The sequence below is a fragment of the Balaenoptera musculus genome, chromosome 13, assembly GCF_009873245.2.
Source record: "Balaenoptera musculus isolate JJ_BM4_2016_0621 chromosome 13, mBalMus1.pri.v3, whole genome shotgun sequence".
NCBI lineage: Eukaryota > Metazoa > Chordata > Mammalia > Artiodactyla > Balaenopteridae > Balaenoptera > Balaenoptera musculus.
Window position 1 is genome coordinate 36011121 of NC_045797.1, and position 18721 is coordinate 36029841.

An 18721-nucleotide genomic window follows, 5' to 3' on the forward strand; every position below is an offset into this window, starting at 1 on the left:
AAATATCCTGTTCCTAACAGTCTTTTAAACTAATGGTTTTAGCATCCATTAATGATCCTTGCTTGAATCAGTCATTGCATTGGAGGGTTACAAAGGGTGATTTTTCTAATTCTTTCATTCCATCTACATTTATTACCTTCATTGATTTTTGAGAGCAGTGAGGTCAGGTTAGATGAAGACTGAATATAAGCAATTGAATTTAGAAATCAGGTCATTCCTCACCTTTTCCAGAGCCAAGTGAGTGGTGAAGATGGAAGATGGATTACTAAGGTGGTAGACCAGAGAGAAAATAGAGGTTTGCCAGTGAAGGGGAGGCAAGAAGAAGTAGCTTGAATAGATAGAGTTGAAGGAAAGAACTTTAATTTAGTACTTGAACATTTTTTTGATGGATTGATGAGATTGGCAATAGGAGAGTCAGAGAATAATTAATAGAACAAGGTCTCAGATGAAGTGCAGAAAGATGAGATCAAGAACAGCAGGTTGACTTTTGACAACGCTCGATCAGTCACAGCCCCTTCTCCATACACTGCACAAATCTTTTTTTGCATTTCAGTTGCATTTTTGCGTTTCTTGAAATAATAAAGCATAACATGCTGAAAAAAAAAAAAAAGAACAGCAGGTTGGGGGATTAACTCTGGAAAAGAGTAGACACCTATACTGTACCTCAGAAAGTTAGGAGTTGTGTATAGGTGAGAATTAGGTACGTTTGGATATGGATGGAAGAAGTCATATCTGAGGACTTTTATTGCTATGTGGTAGACATTTACTTTTTGAGCATGAAATTGATGGAGGTAAGCTAGGGGACATGAGAGTAATGAAAATTTGTTATGAATACTGTGGGGATTGGGAAATAGAAGTGCTTGAGGATAAATAAGTGAAAGGACTGCTGAGCAGAGCCTCATCTGAGATTGGAACTCATAAATGTATAATCTGCATGTTTTACATAAATTTTCTCTGGCAGTGTTCTGCAGCCAGGAACAGAGCAAAGGCAGATTGTATTGAAGATGGATGAGGGAGGAGAGAATTGAACATGCAAGGGAGACTGTTGAAGTAATTGACCATGAGATCCAAGCTAAGTGGAGAAGCTTGTGAGGCAGAACTGGGCTAAGAGACCCAAACAGTGGGGAGAGGAGGTATAGAGGTAATATCAAGCAGTAATTAATTAAAATGCTAATTTATTGTTGGTTTGGGTTTATAGTACTAATAAACTTTATAGCTATTTACTTTATACCTCAAACTAACATTTAATATTTTCATTCTTGAACCGCTTAGTGACTTACTGCAGGTGAGTTTCTAGCTATTTTGCTTTATTTTCTCTAAAAAGAAAATTTCTTGAAAGCATCATCTTTATTATTACTTAACATTTATAGAGTACATACTTGTTTAGATTATTTGAAGACCCTTCCCTTCAAGGATCTAGATACAAAATGTATTTTATTTACAAAGATAGACTTAACACTAGATTGTTTTTACTGTAGAAAGAAGCAAGGCAGGGATAACCCAAAACAGTGGATAAATCCTAGTGTCATTTTTGTCCTTCTTAGGAAAACATTAATATATAATTTTCTCTTAGCAACTATTTTCAAGGTAGGGTCGATTATACAGTTTTTCTTTTTTGTTTTTTTTTTAAATTAATTAATTAATTAATTTATTTTTATGGCTGTGTTGGGTCTTTGTTTCTGCGCAAGGGCCTTCTCTAGTTGTGGCAAGGGGGGGCCACTCTTCATCGCGGTGCGTGGGCCTCTCACTATCGCGGCCTCTCTTGTTGCGGAACACAGGCTCCAGACGCGCAGGCTCAGTAATTGTGGCTCACGGGCCCAGCTGCTCCGCGGCATGTGAGATCCTCCCAGACCAGGGCTCGAACCCATGTCCCCTGCATTGGCAGGCAGACTCTCAACCACTGCGCCACCAGGGGAGCCCCCAGATTTTCTTTTAAATTTACTCTTTTTGTAGACATGTTACTAAGTATCTACTGGTTTACATATTTAAGACTTTTGTATCCTCCAGTAACTTTGAATGAGTGATTTTAGGATTTATTTGTTAATCTTTGGTCAAGACACCAAGAACAGAATACCAGTATTCTCATCTGATTCACTTTGATAAAAATTTCACTAATAATACAGTAATATCAATGCCCTAAATGAGTATAATAAAGCATCCAAGTTATATTTTGATTTCATTCAATTTTTTACATGCTAGAGACAGATTTTTTTCACAGTACAGTTTTATCATTCAGTTCCAGGCCTGTGAACACTTCATTAATTTCAGCGGCTGCTATAGTATGTTATTTTAGTGTATTAAGTCTCTGATGAGTGCTGGGGAAAAAAGAGATTGTTTTTATTTTTAATAACATCTAGATTTTAAAAATATATTTATGTTGTTTTTTGAGGATATTTCTGATTTTATTCCTGATAAGAATGTCACCCGTGAAATAGTACTTATAGCCATTTAAAAATATGTAAATTTAATATTACAAATATTTATACTTTTTATCCTTCTGGCCAAATTTCTCTCTTACTGTTCCTTCTTGTCACTAAATCAAAAGTAAATAAGGAACTTCAGGAAACACCTGTATTCAGAGTTTCCTACAAGGCCCAGGGTCTCATACATGTCAAATGGGAATGTAAGGAAAAAGCAAATTAGATTAGCACAACTTTGTTCTTATTTTCTGTGTTCCTTTAGCGTCAACTTGATTTCCCCCAATTTAGAAATACTGATATATGCAAGAAAAAAAAAACCACACTGTAATGTCCAACCAAAGATCGATGTGATGGAAGTTAGTAGAGATTATTTTTTAATCATAGTAATTTAAAATATCTCAAATATGTCATATTTTAAGAAGCACTTGCTTGACATAAATCATAGCCAGATCTTTTTTGATCCACCTCCTAGAGTAATGGAAATAAAAACAAAAATAAACAAATGGGACCTAATGAAACGTAAAAGCTTTTGCACAGCAAAGGAAACCATAAACAAGACGAAAAGACAACCCTCAGAATGGGAGAAAATATTTGCAAACGAATCAATGGACAAAGGATTAATCTCCAAAATATATAAACAGCTCATGCAGCTCAATATTAAAAAAACAAACAACCCAATCCAAAAATGGGCAGAAGACCTAAATAGACATTTCTCCAAAGAAGACATACAGACGGCCACGAAGCACATGAAAAGCTGCTCAACATCACTAATTATTAGAGAAATGCAAATCAAAACTACAATGAGGTATCACCTCACACCAGTTAGAATGGGCATCATCAGAAAATCTACAAACAACAAATGCTGGAGAGGGTGTGGAGAAAAGAGAATCCTCTTGCACTGTTGGTGGGAATGTAAATTGATACAGCCACTATGGAGAACAGTATGGAAGTTCCTTAAAAAACTAAAAATAGAATTACCATATGACCCAGCAATCCCACTACTGGGCATATACCCAGAGAAAACCGTAATTCAAAAAGACACATGCACCCCAATGTTCATTGCAGCACTATTTACAATAGCCAGGTCATGGAAGCAACCTAAATGCCCATTGACAGATGAATGGATAAAGAAGATGTGGTATATATATACAATGGAATATTACTCAGCCATAAAAAGGAACGAAATTGGGTCATTTGTTGAGACTGGATGGATCTAGAGACTGTCATACAGAGTGAAGTAAGTCAGAAAGGAAAAACAAATATCGTATATTAACGCATATATGTGGAACCTAGAAAAATGGTACAGATGAACCGGTTTGCAGGACAGAAATTGAGACAGATGTAGAGAACAAACGTATGGACACCAAGTGGGGAAAGCGGCGGGGGGTGGGGGTGGTGGTGTGATGAATTGGGAGGTTGAGATTGACATGTATACACTGATGTGTATAAAATGATAACTAATAAGAACCTGCTGTATAAAAAAAAAAAATTATTCAAGTCATCCAGTAATGGAATGACCCAGTTGATTGTATGACTGACTTGACCAATAACAGAGTGATGTGAGTAACAAAGAGATCTGTAAGTCATTTTATTTATAGGAAATTTTTAAATTCTAAGAACTATTCTGAAGACTGATCATGAAGTTATCTTGCTTACTTGGTGAATTTAGATCTATTTTTAACAAATCACAAACCTGGGTAGTGTTAGTACACATTCTGAGGGCTTTAAAAAGATCTTTCTTATGTGATTATTTAGGTGATTTTTCCCTTTACTTATTGAATGTTTGTATGTGCATCTGTATGTTGTATGTGCATCTGTATGTGAGCATGCACATGTGTTGGGAAATATAAGTAAAAAAAAAAAAAAGCACTTGCCACATTTTTGGAATTTTAAGAGCCAATTTCTGGTAAATGGTATAGTTAAGCTTCTTTCATACAGCTAAGACACAAATAATAAACTTCTCCACTATATAAGATTTATCATCTGACAGAATCTAGTTTAATCGTAATTTTTAAAGTACTTAAAATGTTAAAAAATTGTATATCATATACATTATTGCTTACAATTATCTTAATACTGAAGCTAAAATTTAAACCTAAAGATTTGGGCTTTCAAGAAATACTAACAAATTAATGCTATCATATAAATAAGTACTTGTCTTCTCATCTTGATGGCCCATAGTAGCGAATTTATCCCTCATTGCAGCTCAGGAATTATCCTTTTGTTAACAAAAATAGTAAATTATACTGATGAAAAGTGTCTTTTTCCTTGAGTAATAATTTTCTAGCAGTCCCAGTCTTATAAAATTATTTGAACCTAAAACTGCCCTAAAAAATAGTCTTTAAGAAATGGTCACAATCAGATGTTAATTATTGCTATCATTTATTTTTATTTTTTTATTTTTTTATTATAATCTTATTTATTTATTTATTTTTATATTTATTTTTGGCTGTGTTGGGTCTTCGTTTCTGTGCGAGGGCTTTCTCTAGTTGCCGCAAGCGGGGGCCACTCTTCATCGCGGTGCGCGGGCCTCTTCACTATCGCGGCCTCTCTTGTTGCGGAGCACAGGCTCCAGATGCGCAGGCTCAGTAGTTGTGGCTCACGGGCCTAGTTGCTCCGCGGCATGTGGGATCTTCCCAGACCAGGGCTCGAACCCGTATCCCCTGCATTAGCAGGCAGATTCTCAACCACTGCGCCACCAGGGAAGCCCAACTATCATTTATTTTTAATACAAGATGGACATAGGGGACTTCCCTGGCGGTTCAGTGATTAAGACTTCATCTTTCAACACAGGGGGTGCAGGTTTGATCCCTGGTTGGGGAGCTAAGATCCCACATGCCTCACGGCCAAAAAACCAAAACATAAAACGGAAGCAATATTGTAACAAATTCAATAAAGACTTTAAAAGAAATGGTCCACATCAAAAAAAATCTTAAAAAAAACCCCAACAAGATGGACTTGTTCTTCTAAATAATTGTTATTGGATCAGTAATTGATCTGATAAGGAGAAGAAGAAGACAGAAAAGTAGAGCACTGGGTGCCTGAAATGGATGGGAGGCAGTAATGAAAAACATAGATTTTTGGGTTTTTTTTTCTCTCTTCGGAGAGGCAGTGTGGTTTCGTGACAGAAGCATGGAATTTTGAATCAGAAGATCTGAATGCAAGTCGCATCTTCACAACTAAGTAGCTAAATGGTTTGAAGGCAAGTTACTCTTGAACCTATTTCTCTGTCCACATAATAGGGATCAATGATTCATTCATTCACAGATTCACTCAGAAATGTTTTTCTTGCTAGGTTGTCAGGAAGACCAACAAAATAATCTGAATAAAGCAAGCAATTATGAACCGTGTAGCGTTTAGTCAAATATTAGTAATGATGTAATTCATCTTATTATTGTCTTTCTGTTGCTTCCCTCTCCTCTGCCATCCTTCCTTATTTCATAGATAACGTATTTTCATTGCACTCTTGATCTTAGGACTTCAGAGAATTTTCAGAACTAGTGGTAGGAGTGAGGCAATCCAGGTTCACCCAAGTCCCAGCTGATCTGCCTGCCCATCATGGATAAGGGCATTAGGCAGAAGAGTAGGATGGAAGGCAACGTTTCTGGATCAGCTTGTTCATTTTCTTACTGCTGCCTGACAAAGTCCTGTTTTTCTCAAGGTGGGGCATAGCCCAAGGTGGGGCATAGCCCAATGTGCCTCATAGTCTCTGGGTATGATTCTGTATCTTTTTTTCTGCTTCCTCCTCTCCACCCCATCCCATTCCCATGAGTTTCTAACTCTTCTTTCTCTCTCATCTCCTTTCTCCACCACTTTTTCTTGTTTCTTTTAATCTCACCCTTCAGTTGATTTTTTGCTGTTTGCCTATAAATGTGCTCCAGTCTCCCATGGCCTAAATAATTCTTGCTCAACTCTAATCGCTTTTCTTTCATCACCAAAAATATGTTGATATTGTTGCATTTGTTACTTCATCACTTACTTAACCTCTTGTGGTATGGCTTCTGCCCCAAACACTGTCCTAAGACTGTTCTAATCCAGTATCCTTTCTGAAGTTAATAACCTTCTTGACCTCTCTGTCTGCAGAATGTTGACACTACTTTTCACACTTTCTTCCTGGACACTTCTCCCTTGGCTTCTGTAGGATGGTTTTTCTGATTGCTTTCTTCCTTACCTCTTACATGTATTTGCCCCACCCCTTGCTCTGAGCTCTCATTGGCCCTCTTTTTCTGCACTTTCTTCCTTTGTAATATTACTTTCCTGCGACTAGAATTATTTACCCTATTATTTCTGTAATGTAATTGAACTAGGAACGGTGATGCAGAATTCAGGGAAGCAGGATTCTGTTTACTACAAGAGAGAATTTTTTTCCTAAAACAATTATAGTTGTTTTGTAGTAATAATCTGCTTTTGAAGTAGTCAGTTCTCTATTACTGAATGTTTTCAAGTGGAGGCAGAAAGACCCCTTGTAGAAGGGATTCATATATTAGGTAGAAAGTTGAGCCAGATGATCTCTGAAAGTCCCATCCAACTCAGAGATTGTAATTTTTATCTCATCCACTCTACTCCCATGGATTGAATTTTGACCTTTATTCAAATGTCTTCCAAAGCATTATTTCTAGCTTCTCTGCCTCATCATCCCTCTTCTCTCTCACAAACACAGTTTTTATCAAAAATTGCTTCTGTTTTAGGCTACTATTTATTCTAGCTTCATCATCATTTTCCACTACTCTTTTTTCTTTCCTTTTACTGGCATGGCTTTGAGGACCACTGTTCTATGCTTTGACTACTTTTCTGACAGTAAATTATATATGCCCATATTGGTTTGCTTCCCCCCACCCAACCCAAACTAGGGGCACTCAAGCAAGGGACACCAATAGAGGAGGCTTGGAAGCCTAAAGTTTAAATTTATTTTAAAACTTTGTACGGCACAGTCCAAATGTTAAGGCTTAAGATGTTTATAATGATAAATAGTAGTAGTTGCAATTATTTATTGAATGTCTACTATGTGCCAAGTACATAGATTATGTAAATTATATTTCATTTAAATGTTACTACATTCCTATGAGGAAGACACTGTTGCTGTCCCATTTTATAAACAAGGAAACTGAGAGGAATGTAAGAAAGTTGTCAGAGGTCACACAACTAATAAATGACAGAGATCTAACTCACTTTATGGCCAGTTTTCTTAACCAATATATTATACTGTGTTACAGGAAAGGTAGAAATCTAGAATCAAATATTAGAAAGTTAGGTAATGTTATACAAACAAGGTAGCGTATTTTCGACTTAGGTTTTTAGATTGTTTTGAATACACATGAACTTACATGAGACATTGTTAGTGGCTTGTGTGTGCTTACCTCTTTTTCCATGAGAGTCATTCATTTATTCATTCATTCATCCAACATTCATCTGTGCTGGGTGTGGTATAGGAAGATGAATGAAACAAATATAATTTTATGATGTAGAGAGAGAGACAGGAAATAAGCAGGTAAATAAATAGTTATAATTTGAGAAAGTACTATGAAGTACACAAACCATAATGCTACTAGTAGAGAATAACAGGGATATGTGTGTTGGATGGGGGATAGAGTAAGGGGAGGATGTGCTTAGATACTGTGGTCAGGAAAAGCCTATTATATAACCACCGTTAACATTTTGTCGTATACCTTTTCATATATTATATATAGCTATATAAAGTTTTTATATCAAAATGAGATTGTACTATATATTCTGTTTTGTAATCTCATAATTGAGTCTCTTGAAACAATAGCCATTGTGTGTTAATTTCCTTACCTATTTCACTCTAACCTCTGCATTCTGCTTCCACCCCCTGTATTGGACTTGATATTGCTTCCCAATGTGATGTGGTCACTTCCTAATTTCCAAATCTAAAGGAGGTTTTTTCCTTAGTGTTTTATTTGCCAATTCTGAGCTCATTTTTCTTCCCTGGTTTTTCTCCCACCTTCTTGGATGTTCCTTCTCGTCTTTATCACAAGCTTTTCTTTATATCTTTCTTTCATTTCTTTCTTCAGAAATGTTGGAGTCCTCCTAGGTTCTGTACTTGGCCCTCCTCACTAATACTCTCCTAGAGTGATCTATTCAACACTCATGTCTTAAGTCTATAATGACTCACTACAGTCTTGTGGATTAAGTCTAAACTCCTTTGTAAGATTCCACCCAGCTTAAGGAATATTCATTTTTTATCTAAAGAAAAAAGAAATGAACCTTTACTAATATTTATTATGAGGATTGATACCAGCATCTTCAATCAGTCTGTATGTTTATTTATCAGATAGTCAAATTACAGATAAATGAGTAAGCTCAAGGGCTTAAGAGTGGTATCCTTCACTTAGTTCATCCTTGTGATGTAATAGCCTTACATGAATAGTTAATTGGGTTTACAAATTATGCTATCTAGTTTTAACTAAACCAACTCTTATAAAATGTTTAATTAACCTAAAATGATTCCTGAAGAGAAATCACATCTTGGATGAATACTAACAATGGAACCACAAATAAACAAAGCACAGAGTTGGATTCTCCTACTCTTAGTACAAGCTCTTACATACATAAAAGTACTCAAAATAGCCGTCAAACTTAAGACTATGTTATGTATGTTTTGTGTTTTTTTTAATAAGAAAAAGCATTCCAAATTTGCTGATCTTTTCAGAAATGGCATGTGACTGACAGTAATATTTAACCAGATAGTGAAACACACAGACACAAAACACAAAACACAGAGAGACAGACAGACAGACGCACACATTAAATCTGTTTCCACAGGGTGTTTTTGTTTGTTTTTATTTTAAAATAATGAATAAAAAAATGTATAATAGTAGTTGATCTTCTAGAAACACTCAAGCTATGGTAAATCTGTTTTGAAAACAGATGTTTAGAAATATTCCATCATTATGTTATTTTGTTAAATGATGAACTCTTTAAAAACCCAGACTGGAGTTTTCTACCCTGTTTTAAAAATCTCAAAATAGAGAGTTTAGGAAGTGTGATCAGTGATTTCTTCCATTTGTTTCTACATACATTTGTGAGTATCTTTTTAAATTTTCTATAATAGGCATTAAAAGCCAGGTATAAAAATAAATTGAACTTAGAGCCAAACCTTTGAATCACCATTTCATAAAGTTTAAATCAAGATTTTTAATAATAATGAGGTATAGTGAAATCACATCGCTATCGATTAAAAATAGAGTAAAAAGGTACTTTTTGCCATTAATTAATAAACTAGATTATTTTTAAAAGCCTTTTCTCTCTATCTTTAAAAAAGTTCCATTTAGCACAATTTTATATTACCTGCATTAATACAGTTGTACCCTATATAATTTGTAAATGATGATTGCTTAAAATTTTTTTAACTGTTGGGATACAGGATCAAAAAAGTTTGTAAATTGCTGATATAGATCGTAAGTATTCCAACTTCAAAGGAAAGCTAGTTTTCTGAGGGTTATAGTCATTAGAAAGATTCATAGTGGAGGTAGGTATAAGGCTGAAACTGAACTTTTGCAGTTTAATAATAGCATCGTTCCTGATTAATAAAGTGTCATAGTTAATCTTATGTGTCAACTTGGCTAGACTAAGGGATGCCCACTATTGATGGTAAAACATTATTTCTAAGTGTGTCTTTGAGGGTGTTTCTGGATGAAATTAGCATTTAATTCAGTAGACTGAGTAAAGAGATCTGCCCTTGCCAGTGTGAGCAGGCATCATCATCATCTAATCCTTTGAAGACCTGAATAAAACAAAAAAGCAAAGGAAGGGTGAATTTGTTCTCTCCTCTTGAGCTGGGACATTCGAATTATCTGGCCCTCATACATCAGAGCTCTTGGTTCTAGGCATTTGGACTCCGGGTCTTAATACCAGCAGCCGCCTGTAGTTCAGGCCTTTGGCCTCGGACTGAATTATACCATTGGCTTTCCCAGTTCTCCAGCTTGCAGAAGGCAGATTGTGGGACTTCTTGGCCTCCACAACTGGGTGGTGAGCCAATTCCTTGAATAACTCTCTTATAAATATCCTATTGGGTCTGTTTCTCTGGAGAACCCTGACTAATACATATAAAGTAATAAGTTTTCATAGGAAAACATTTGGAAAGTTCCAAAAAAGCACAAACAAATAAAAATTTCTTATAATTTTGTCATTTGGCGGTAACCATTGTTAATATTGTGGTATATGTCCGTGCAATATTTTTTTTGGAAATATGTATGCTTATTTTAAATTAGAAAATTGGGATCATACTGACATACTACTTTGAAAACTGTTTCCACTTAACAATATATGTTAAACATTTTTGTGTTATTAAATATTTTGCAGTCGTATTTCAAAAAATTTTTAATTGTGGTAAAAAATATGTATAAGATAATATTTATCATCTTAACCATTTTTAAGTATAATCCATTCAACAACTCCCTGTTTTCCCTCCCCTGGCCCCTGACAACCACATTCTACTTTCGGTCTCAGTGAATTTCACTGCTTATGTACCTCATGTAAGTGGAATCATACAGTATTTGTCTTTTTGTGATTGGCTTATTTCACTTAGCATAACGTTGTCAAGGTTCATCCATGCTATAGCAAATGTCAGAATTTTCTTCTTTTTTTAAGGCTGAATATAATACTCCATTGTGCATATATACCACATTTGTTTATCCATTCATCCGTTAGTGAACACTTGGGTTGCTTCTACCTCTTGGCTATTATGAATAATGTTGCTATTACATGGATGTACAAATGACTCCTCAAGACCCTGCTTTCGGTTCTTTTGGGTATATACACAGAAGTGGAATGGCTGCATCATATGGTAGTTCTAGTTTTACTTTTTTGAGGAATTGCCATGCTGTTTTCTGAAATGGCTGCACCATTTTACTTCCCACCAACAGTGCATAAGGCTTCTAGTACCTCCACATCCTTGCCAACACTTTTTGTTGTTGTTGATGATGTTTGGTTGGTTGGTTTTGTTTTTTGTTTGTTTGGATAGTAACCATCCTAGTGGATGTGAAGTCTGCAATCCTATTTTTAATGACAGTGTAATCCATTTGCTATACTATAGCTTATTAAATAACCAATTCCTTCTTATTTAGGAGTTTGCTTCAGCTTTTTCACTCTTAAAAATAATGCTGAGGTTATTTTTGTTCATATTTTGGAGTGTTTGTATATTTGTTTTCTTAATATATGTAATCTAGAAATGAAATTTGAAATGACCTTTGAAGGAAGAAGGGGCATTGGATAGGTAGAAGGATGGTATGAATATTCTAGGAAGGACCCAGCCTTAACAAAGCCAAGGAAGCCTTGATAGTGTGATGGATTAGAGGGACAATTAGACCACCCTATCCAGAATAGAGATTATCCATGGGTAATGGGAAATCAGGCTAGAAAGGAAGGTAAACATCAGATTGTGGAAATCCTTGAGTACCAGCTTGTAAAACTTGGCACTTGTTTGGAAAGTAATGAATAACTTTCCAAATGAAAGCAGAGGTTTTTGAGCTGAAGTATGACAGAATGAAAACATTCTATAAGGTTAATCCTAAAGCAATGTGCAGAATGGTCTAGACTGAAAGCAGAGAGACCAGTTAGAGGACCACATTATGATAGAAGGTCGATAGAGGGCAGGCAAGTTTAGGTTTTATAAAGTAGGGTATATTATAAAGTAGGGTATCACTTGTGAAGAATAGAAGGGAAGTAAAATGATTAGTTAGTATATCTGTGTTAACCACTTTGGTAGAGGGTGAAAAAATAGACTTTTGCTATTACTTTACCTGTAATAGGCAATTTCATAGGTAGTTCAGAGTTGGCTGTAAATGATTTTGTAATATCATTGTTCTCTGTAAGCAGCTAACATTATGGTGTAGAAGCAAGGGAAGAGATTTCTACACAGTATCTGGGTAATGCCTGTGGTAAATGTCCGTCTCAGCTGCCTTCTCATTCAGCTTCTGAGGAATTAGTTTCTATATATGGTATTCTTCTGCAGCATTAAAACTTGATTGAAATTTATTGATTTTCTTTCCTCCATATTTGAAGTTGTACAAGAATGCCATCTTCAGGCAGATTAACAGTTACAAATTTAATATTTTTCCTTCTCTCTGATATTTATATTTTGCATTATTTATCTATTTAATGTTTGAAAAATATAGTTTCTTTCCCCCAACTTTTTATTGTGAAGACTACAAAACATACAGAAAAGTGAAAGAATAGAACATGTTAGAGTCATATGTACTTGACTTAGATAAACCATTTTTAACATTTTGCTGTATTTGTTTATCTGTGTGTATTTTTTGCCGAATCATTTGAAAGTAAGTTGTAGGTGGCATCATGTTTCATTCCTGAATACTTTATTGTTCATGTCCTGAGTATAAGGACATTTTCCCATAATCTCAATACCATCAATCCACTTAAGAAAATTAATAATAATTCCAAAATCTCATATAACATCCAATCCATATTCAAAATTTCCCAATTGTTCCAAGAGTGTATTAGAGGCATTTTTTTCTTTTTTAACCAGCATCCTGTCAAGGCTTGCGTATTGCCTTTAGTTGTTGTCTCTTTATTTATTTTAATATAGAATACTTCCCCAGCTTTTAAAAATGACATTCATCTAAGTTCCAGGCCAGTTTTCTTGTAGAGTGTCTCATTCTCAGTTTGTTTGTTTCCCCATGTTGTGGTTTAAATCTCACTATCCTATTCCCCTCTGTTTTCTTAGACTGGAAGGTAGGTCTAGAGCAAAGGTAGTTAACCTTCAGTTCACATACTCTATAGGGTCTGTGAATAGAATACAGGGAGTCTGAACTTTGGATGGGGAAAAAATTACATCTTTATTTTAATTCAGTGGTTCTCAACTGAGGTGATTTTTGTCCTCTCTCCTCTCTTCCCCCACATAGGGACGTTTGGCTTTGTCTGAAGACATTTTTGCTTATCACAACTGGGTGTGAGGCTGCTATTGGCATCAAGTGGATAGAGGCTAAGGATGCATCTAAGGGTCCTACAATGTACAGGGGGAGAATTATCTAGATCAGAATGTCAATGTCAGTGGTGCCATGGTTGAGCAGCCATACCTTAACTGAATTTTAGCATTTCCTTTAATTGTGAATGTAAGAAACCTTTCACAGGGGTATTAGCACTACCTATAACTTTGTCACCAAGAGAAATTTCAGATGTTTTCATATCATATTAAATTTATCTCAAAATATTTATGCTCATTTATTGCTTAGAAATTAGGATAAATTTGCATAATCAAGAAGCAAAAATATTACTGTATTAAAATTTAAGAAGATAGTTTGACAGCTATATTTCAGTATAATTGTCCATTGTAATCTTATGTATTTTATGCATTATAAACATTATTCTGGCAAAGGTTCTGTAGACTTTACCAGACTGCCAAAGGAATCCACAGGACAAAAGGCTTAACCCTTGGTCTAGAGGCTTGATTAGATTGGGTTAAACATTTTTGGTGAGAATGCTTCATAGGCGATGATGTTTATTTCATATTGTTATTTCATGAATCACATAATATCAAGTTGTCTTATTATTCTGAATGATGCCAAGTTTGATGACTTAGTTAATTAAGGTGGTGACAGCCAGATCTTTCCATTTTAGAGATACCTTTTCCCCTTTGCATTGCAAAGTAGTCTGTGAGGTAATACTTTGGCACTAGGTGAATTTTCTGTTTCTGAACAGCCTTTCACCTAATAGCTTTAGCATACATTGATGATTTTTTCCTAAATTGATTTTTACATTGGGGGTTACAAAATGGTGATTTTCTATATCAGTCTTTTCTTCACATTTACTGGCATTCTTCTATAAATAAGAGATTTCCTTTCCTCTCTCCCACTCCACCCCCTTTTCCTCATCCCCCTCCCCCCAAGTAACACTATAGATTCATTATTTTGTATTTGTTCAATATGTTACACTCAGGGGTTTTTTTTTTTTTTTTTTTTTGAGCACTCAACTTGTCCTAAATGTGGTCAGTGGGAGCCCCTTTAACTTGGTTCTCGGCCCTTTTGATAGATCCTACTGGTCTTAGGGCATTTCCTTGCTTTCTGACACTAGTGTTCTCATGATCAAATTGTTCTTTCTGTGCTTCAGGTTTGGAGTCAACTATTTCTTTAAAGAACCATTGTTTCTTTGTGGGGAATGGTGTTTAGAAACCAGGGTCTGAGCACTTGGTATGCTCATTGCTTCTGGAGTGACAGTGCCTCTAGGCCTTTTAAATAGAAGCTCTTAACTAAACTTTTAGCATAAAAAGATATTTTGAGCTACAAGAAAGAAAATCAAATGTTTCTGATTTACACATCCTTGCAGTTTTTTTCTTTTGGAACGAATTAGTCTGTTTATTCCTTTCTTCATCAGCCCAGACCCATGCTTCTATCTACTCACTCAAGGATTATTGGTAGTTGTCTAACTAATGTTTCTCTCTTCTGATCTGTTCTACATACTACCCATTTCATTCATCTATAGAATATTTATAATATATTTTCTGTGTGCCAGGAACTGTGTTAGGCATGTAGAATACACAGGAAAATGGAAACATCAAGAAGTTCACAGTCTAATAGGAAAGACCTATATGAAAACCAAAATTTCAGTATGATTGGTGCAAAAATAGAAATAAACAGCGACTAAGTGTAAGAAACCAAAGAAGACTTCAAGAGAAAATATTTGAGTATGGTAATGATATAATTATGAGACGATTACCATGTGAAGAAGGGTGGATCTATTTATAGATTCTCATTATTGGTGACCACTGGTCAAATGCCCAATTTGTATCTAGATGGTAGTTACAAGTGGAAGTGTTAAAAATCAGGGGTTGCCTACATTTAGTGCTGAGAGCTTTCCTTTTTCCTGTATTCTGTTTTTGTTTTTTGTTTTTTTCTGGGTAGACAAACTATTCTTCACTTACACTAAAACTTTCTTATGAAAGATTATTTCTTTGCTGAAATTGTTTGGTTTAGAGGCCATGTAGATTTGCTTATTTGTTTGTACATCCATGCTTTGTGAATAAATCTGCCATGTTTTATTACCAGTGATTGCACTTACCAAGTATCTGCATCATACGTGTTATGTGGTTATTAATACAAAGTTTGGTTCTTACTGTGGGGAGATCATCTTAATAAACACAGGATGGTGAGAGGATTTGAGAGTCAGATGGATAGAAATTGGGGCTCACCCATGTAGGCAGTACCCTAATTGTACATAATCCCTTTATAGCTAGAGATTGTCCCTCTTTTCATAAGAATTAGGAGGGGTGTAGAAAAAAAAAACAGAAAACTTGTGCATCTTTCCCAATTCAGAATCTTTAAGGAGTAAATAAGCCATTTTAATTTCCCCACCCAGATATAGAAGTAACTTATAGGAGTCTAGAAATGTTTTTCCACAAGTCCCCATCTCCCCAAGTATTTCTAGATTCCTAAGATGTCAATTAGGCTTTCTTTTTGCTGGTAAAACAACATGATGGTAAATAGAATACATTGAAATTGTAGTGTGCTATTGTCGGAATCAATGTTTAATTTACCTGATATCAAGCAGTGGGTGTTCGACATGAACACATTTTCCATATATTTGTAGCCTACTTCTTTAAGTGTCAAAATGTGTTTATTTTAGCCATTTTATTTGATGAAATTAACAAAAAAGTTAAACAGACTTAATGTCACATGTAGAATTGTCTTTACCAAGCACTGAATGTACAGGCTTCTGTGTTATCAATGTTTCCTATCCTTAGGAAACATTCTTAAATGTTTCTTCTTCTTAAATATGCAAATGCTTTTATACAGAAACAACTGTACACTTAATATATATGGATATAAATGCAATGGGCCGGTGATGGCTTTCAAACCAATACCCTGATTAATTTTCCTGGATATTTTCATCATAGTACTCTTTTCCCCCAAACCTCTACTGGCTCCTGTAGTTCGACCATACTGTCTTTGTGTGTGTGTGTGTGTGTGTAAATATGATTTATTTGTCAGTACTTTTGTCAGCATTTTTGTCAGCAAACATTTCACTCCAGCCAAGTCAGTTTCCGCATAGTCTTATGATTATTCCATGTCCCTTAACCTTTGTTCATGCTGTTTTTTGCTTTCTGTTCCGGAACTTTGAGGAAGTTATTTATCTTTGTTCTTTTCTTAGCAGCTTGTTTCTTATGGTCTCAGTGAATGGTGTAATTGGATGTGTTTCCTTTGTGTTAGAAGGACTGAGACAGGTATACAAGAAGTCTGGGAAATGTAATTTTTAGCTTTCCATCAAACTATAGAGGAGTTAGAGGGGATGACTTTTTTGTCACCGGTCCTAGCCTTATATCTCTCCTTCTATTTCTTACTCTTACTTTTCTATTCACCAGGTTTCCTAAATTGGCTTTTTAAAAAACTTGTTAAACCACCTGTATCTTTGTAAACCACCTAATCCTTTTGGGCCTTGTTATACTTATCTCTAGTATCAGGGAACTTAGACTAGGTGATCTCTAAGTTCCTTTTCAGCTATAAGCTTCTGTTTATGTTCATTTATTTATTCCTTCATTAAAAAGTATTTATTGAATGTCTGCTGTTTGGTTGATATGATCAGCAATATGAGTTTCTACCCTCCGATAGTAAAATGATACATGTTCTTCATTATCCAGGTTATGTACTGCTTCATTTGTAAAGTGCTACCTGACATTGTAGCCTTTATTATGTTGTCTTGGCCCCACAAATTCTTTTCTTACTTGTTAAAAAGTGTAGACATAGATTAACTTGTGTTTTGTTTAGGGTTTTGATTTTTTTGATTACCTAATGTAATTGCAAGTACCTTGAAGAATGATACTTCTTTTATAAACATTTAATATAGTGACAGTCACATAGTAATTGTAAACATAATGATAACTAGTGTTCATTTATGAACACTAACTTTGAGGCAGGCATTGTTTTAAATGCTTTACATACATCCATTCCTTTAATTCTTATAAAATGTTTGTGAGATGGGATCTTTTTTCATCTCCATTTTTACACATGAAGTAAAACACACAAAGATTAAGTAAATTTCCTCAAGGTTATATTGCTGGTAAATGAAGCTGGGGTATGAGCCCAGACAGTCAGATTTCAAAAACCCATGCACTTAACCCATTTTGCTATAATGTGTAATTATTATATACTTGCTGAATGAATGGAATGTTTTCATTTTTAATATATATTGGTTACAGTTTTGGTATCTATTTTCACTTTGGATAAAAGACTAAATAAGGATATTTCACTTTGAGGAGAATACTTTTTAAACAAGGACAAATAACTTTCTTAGCAAACTAAATATAGTGAATGACTCCCACAATTAATAGTGAGTATTCAAATTGTGTACTTACACCTTGAGGGATTTTAAATAATGTGTCTGTTTTTGAAAGAAAATGTGTGACATGCATAGTACTTACAGATGAGTTTTGATTTGTGTTAAGTGTCTTGATGATTATTTGTTGCTCATTTTCAGTTGAGTGGTGATTTTATGCAATGGCTTCAAGCCACAGTTCTTCACCAGTGCCTCAAGGAAGCAGCAGTGATGTTTTCTTTAAAAAAGAGGTAGACCCGGCAAAACACATTCGACCTGTGCAGTCACTGCCAGATGTGTGTCCCAAGGAGCCCACAGGTAATGCCTTTTTTTTTTTTTTTTTGAGGAATTTTATTGAGGATTTGTTTTATCTTTAAATTAAGTCTGATATCATATACTTAACTCAAAAGAGTAAATTTTACGATGTGAAAACTAAAGACATAATTTGGAAATAAGTTGATTAAGAAATTGGAATATAGTTATTTTCATACATTTCCATAAATGAAGTCACTTATATAAACTGAAAAAAAAAGTTTTGAAAATGAGGGTACAGATTGAAAGCTCTTCAGTTAAACATAGTACAGTCAGTCCTCATTATTTGCCGATTCTATATTTGCAAATTTGCTTAATTCCTAAAATTTAGTTGTAACCCCTAAATCAATACTTGTGGCACATATGTTAGCTTTCATGCTGTAAACACATGTCCCTTTTGTGGTCTATTTAGTGCCACATTTTTTTTGTATTTTTGTTGATGATTTTGCTGTTCAAAATGGTTTCCAAATGTTGTAATGAAGTGCTTTAAGCACAGAAAGGCTATTGTGTCTTATGAGGAAAATACATATGTTGCATAAACTTCATTCAGGTGTGAGTTATAGTGGTGTTAGCCATGAGTTCAATGTTAATGAATGAACAATATATGTTAAATAAGATATCTTTAAACAGAAACACACACAAAACAAGATTATATATTGATTGGATGATGAAAGTTCCAGAGATTTGCAGGAACATAACCCTGTATT

At 34.9% G+C, this 18721-nt stretch overlaps 1 protein-coding gene across 7 annotated transcripts in view; it reads left to right on the forward strand.

The window, feature by feature from the left end:
• VPS54 (VPS54 subunit of GARP complex) overlaps positions 1-18721 on the forward strand; it is a 141706-nt gene that overhangs the window by 52683 nt on the left and 70302 nt on the right. For 6 of the 7 annotated variants that reach the window (XR_005022379.1, XM_036872930.1, XM_036872929.1 and 3 more), the window contains one exon: positions 17865-18020. Coding sequence is in view for 6 of the 7 variants with exons in the window: in XM_036872930.1 (XP_036728825.1) it covers positions 17885-18020 (136 nt within the window). In the remaining variant the exon portion in view is untranslated. Of the gene's footprint in view, positions 1-17864; positions 18021-18721 lie in introns of those variants that run through there. The other variant, XM_036872934.1, reaches the window with a different exon arrangement.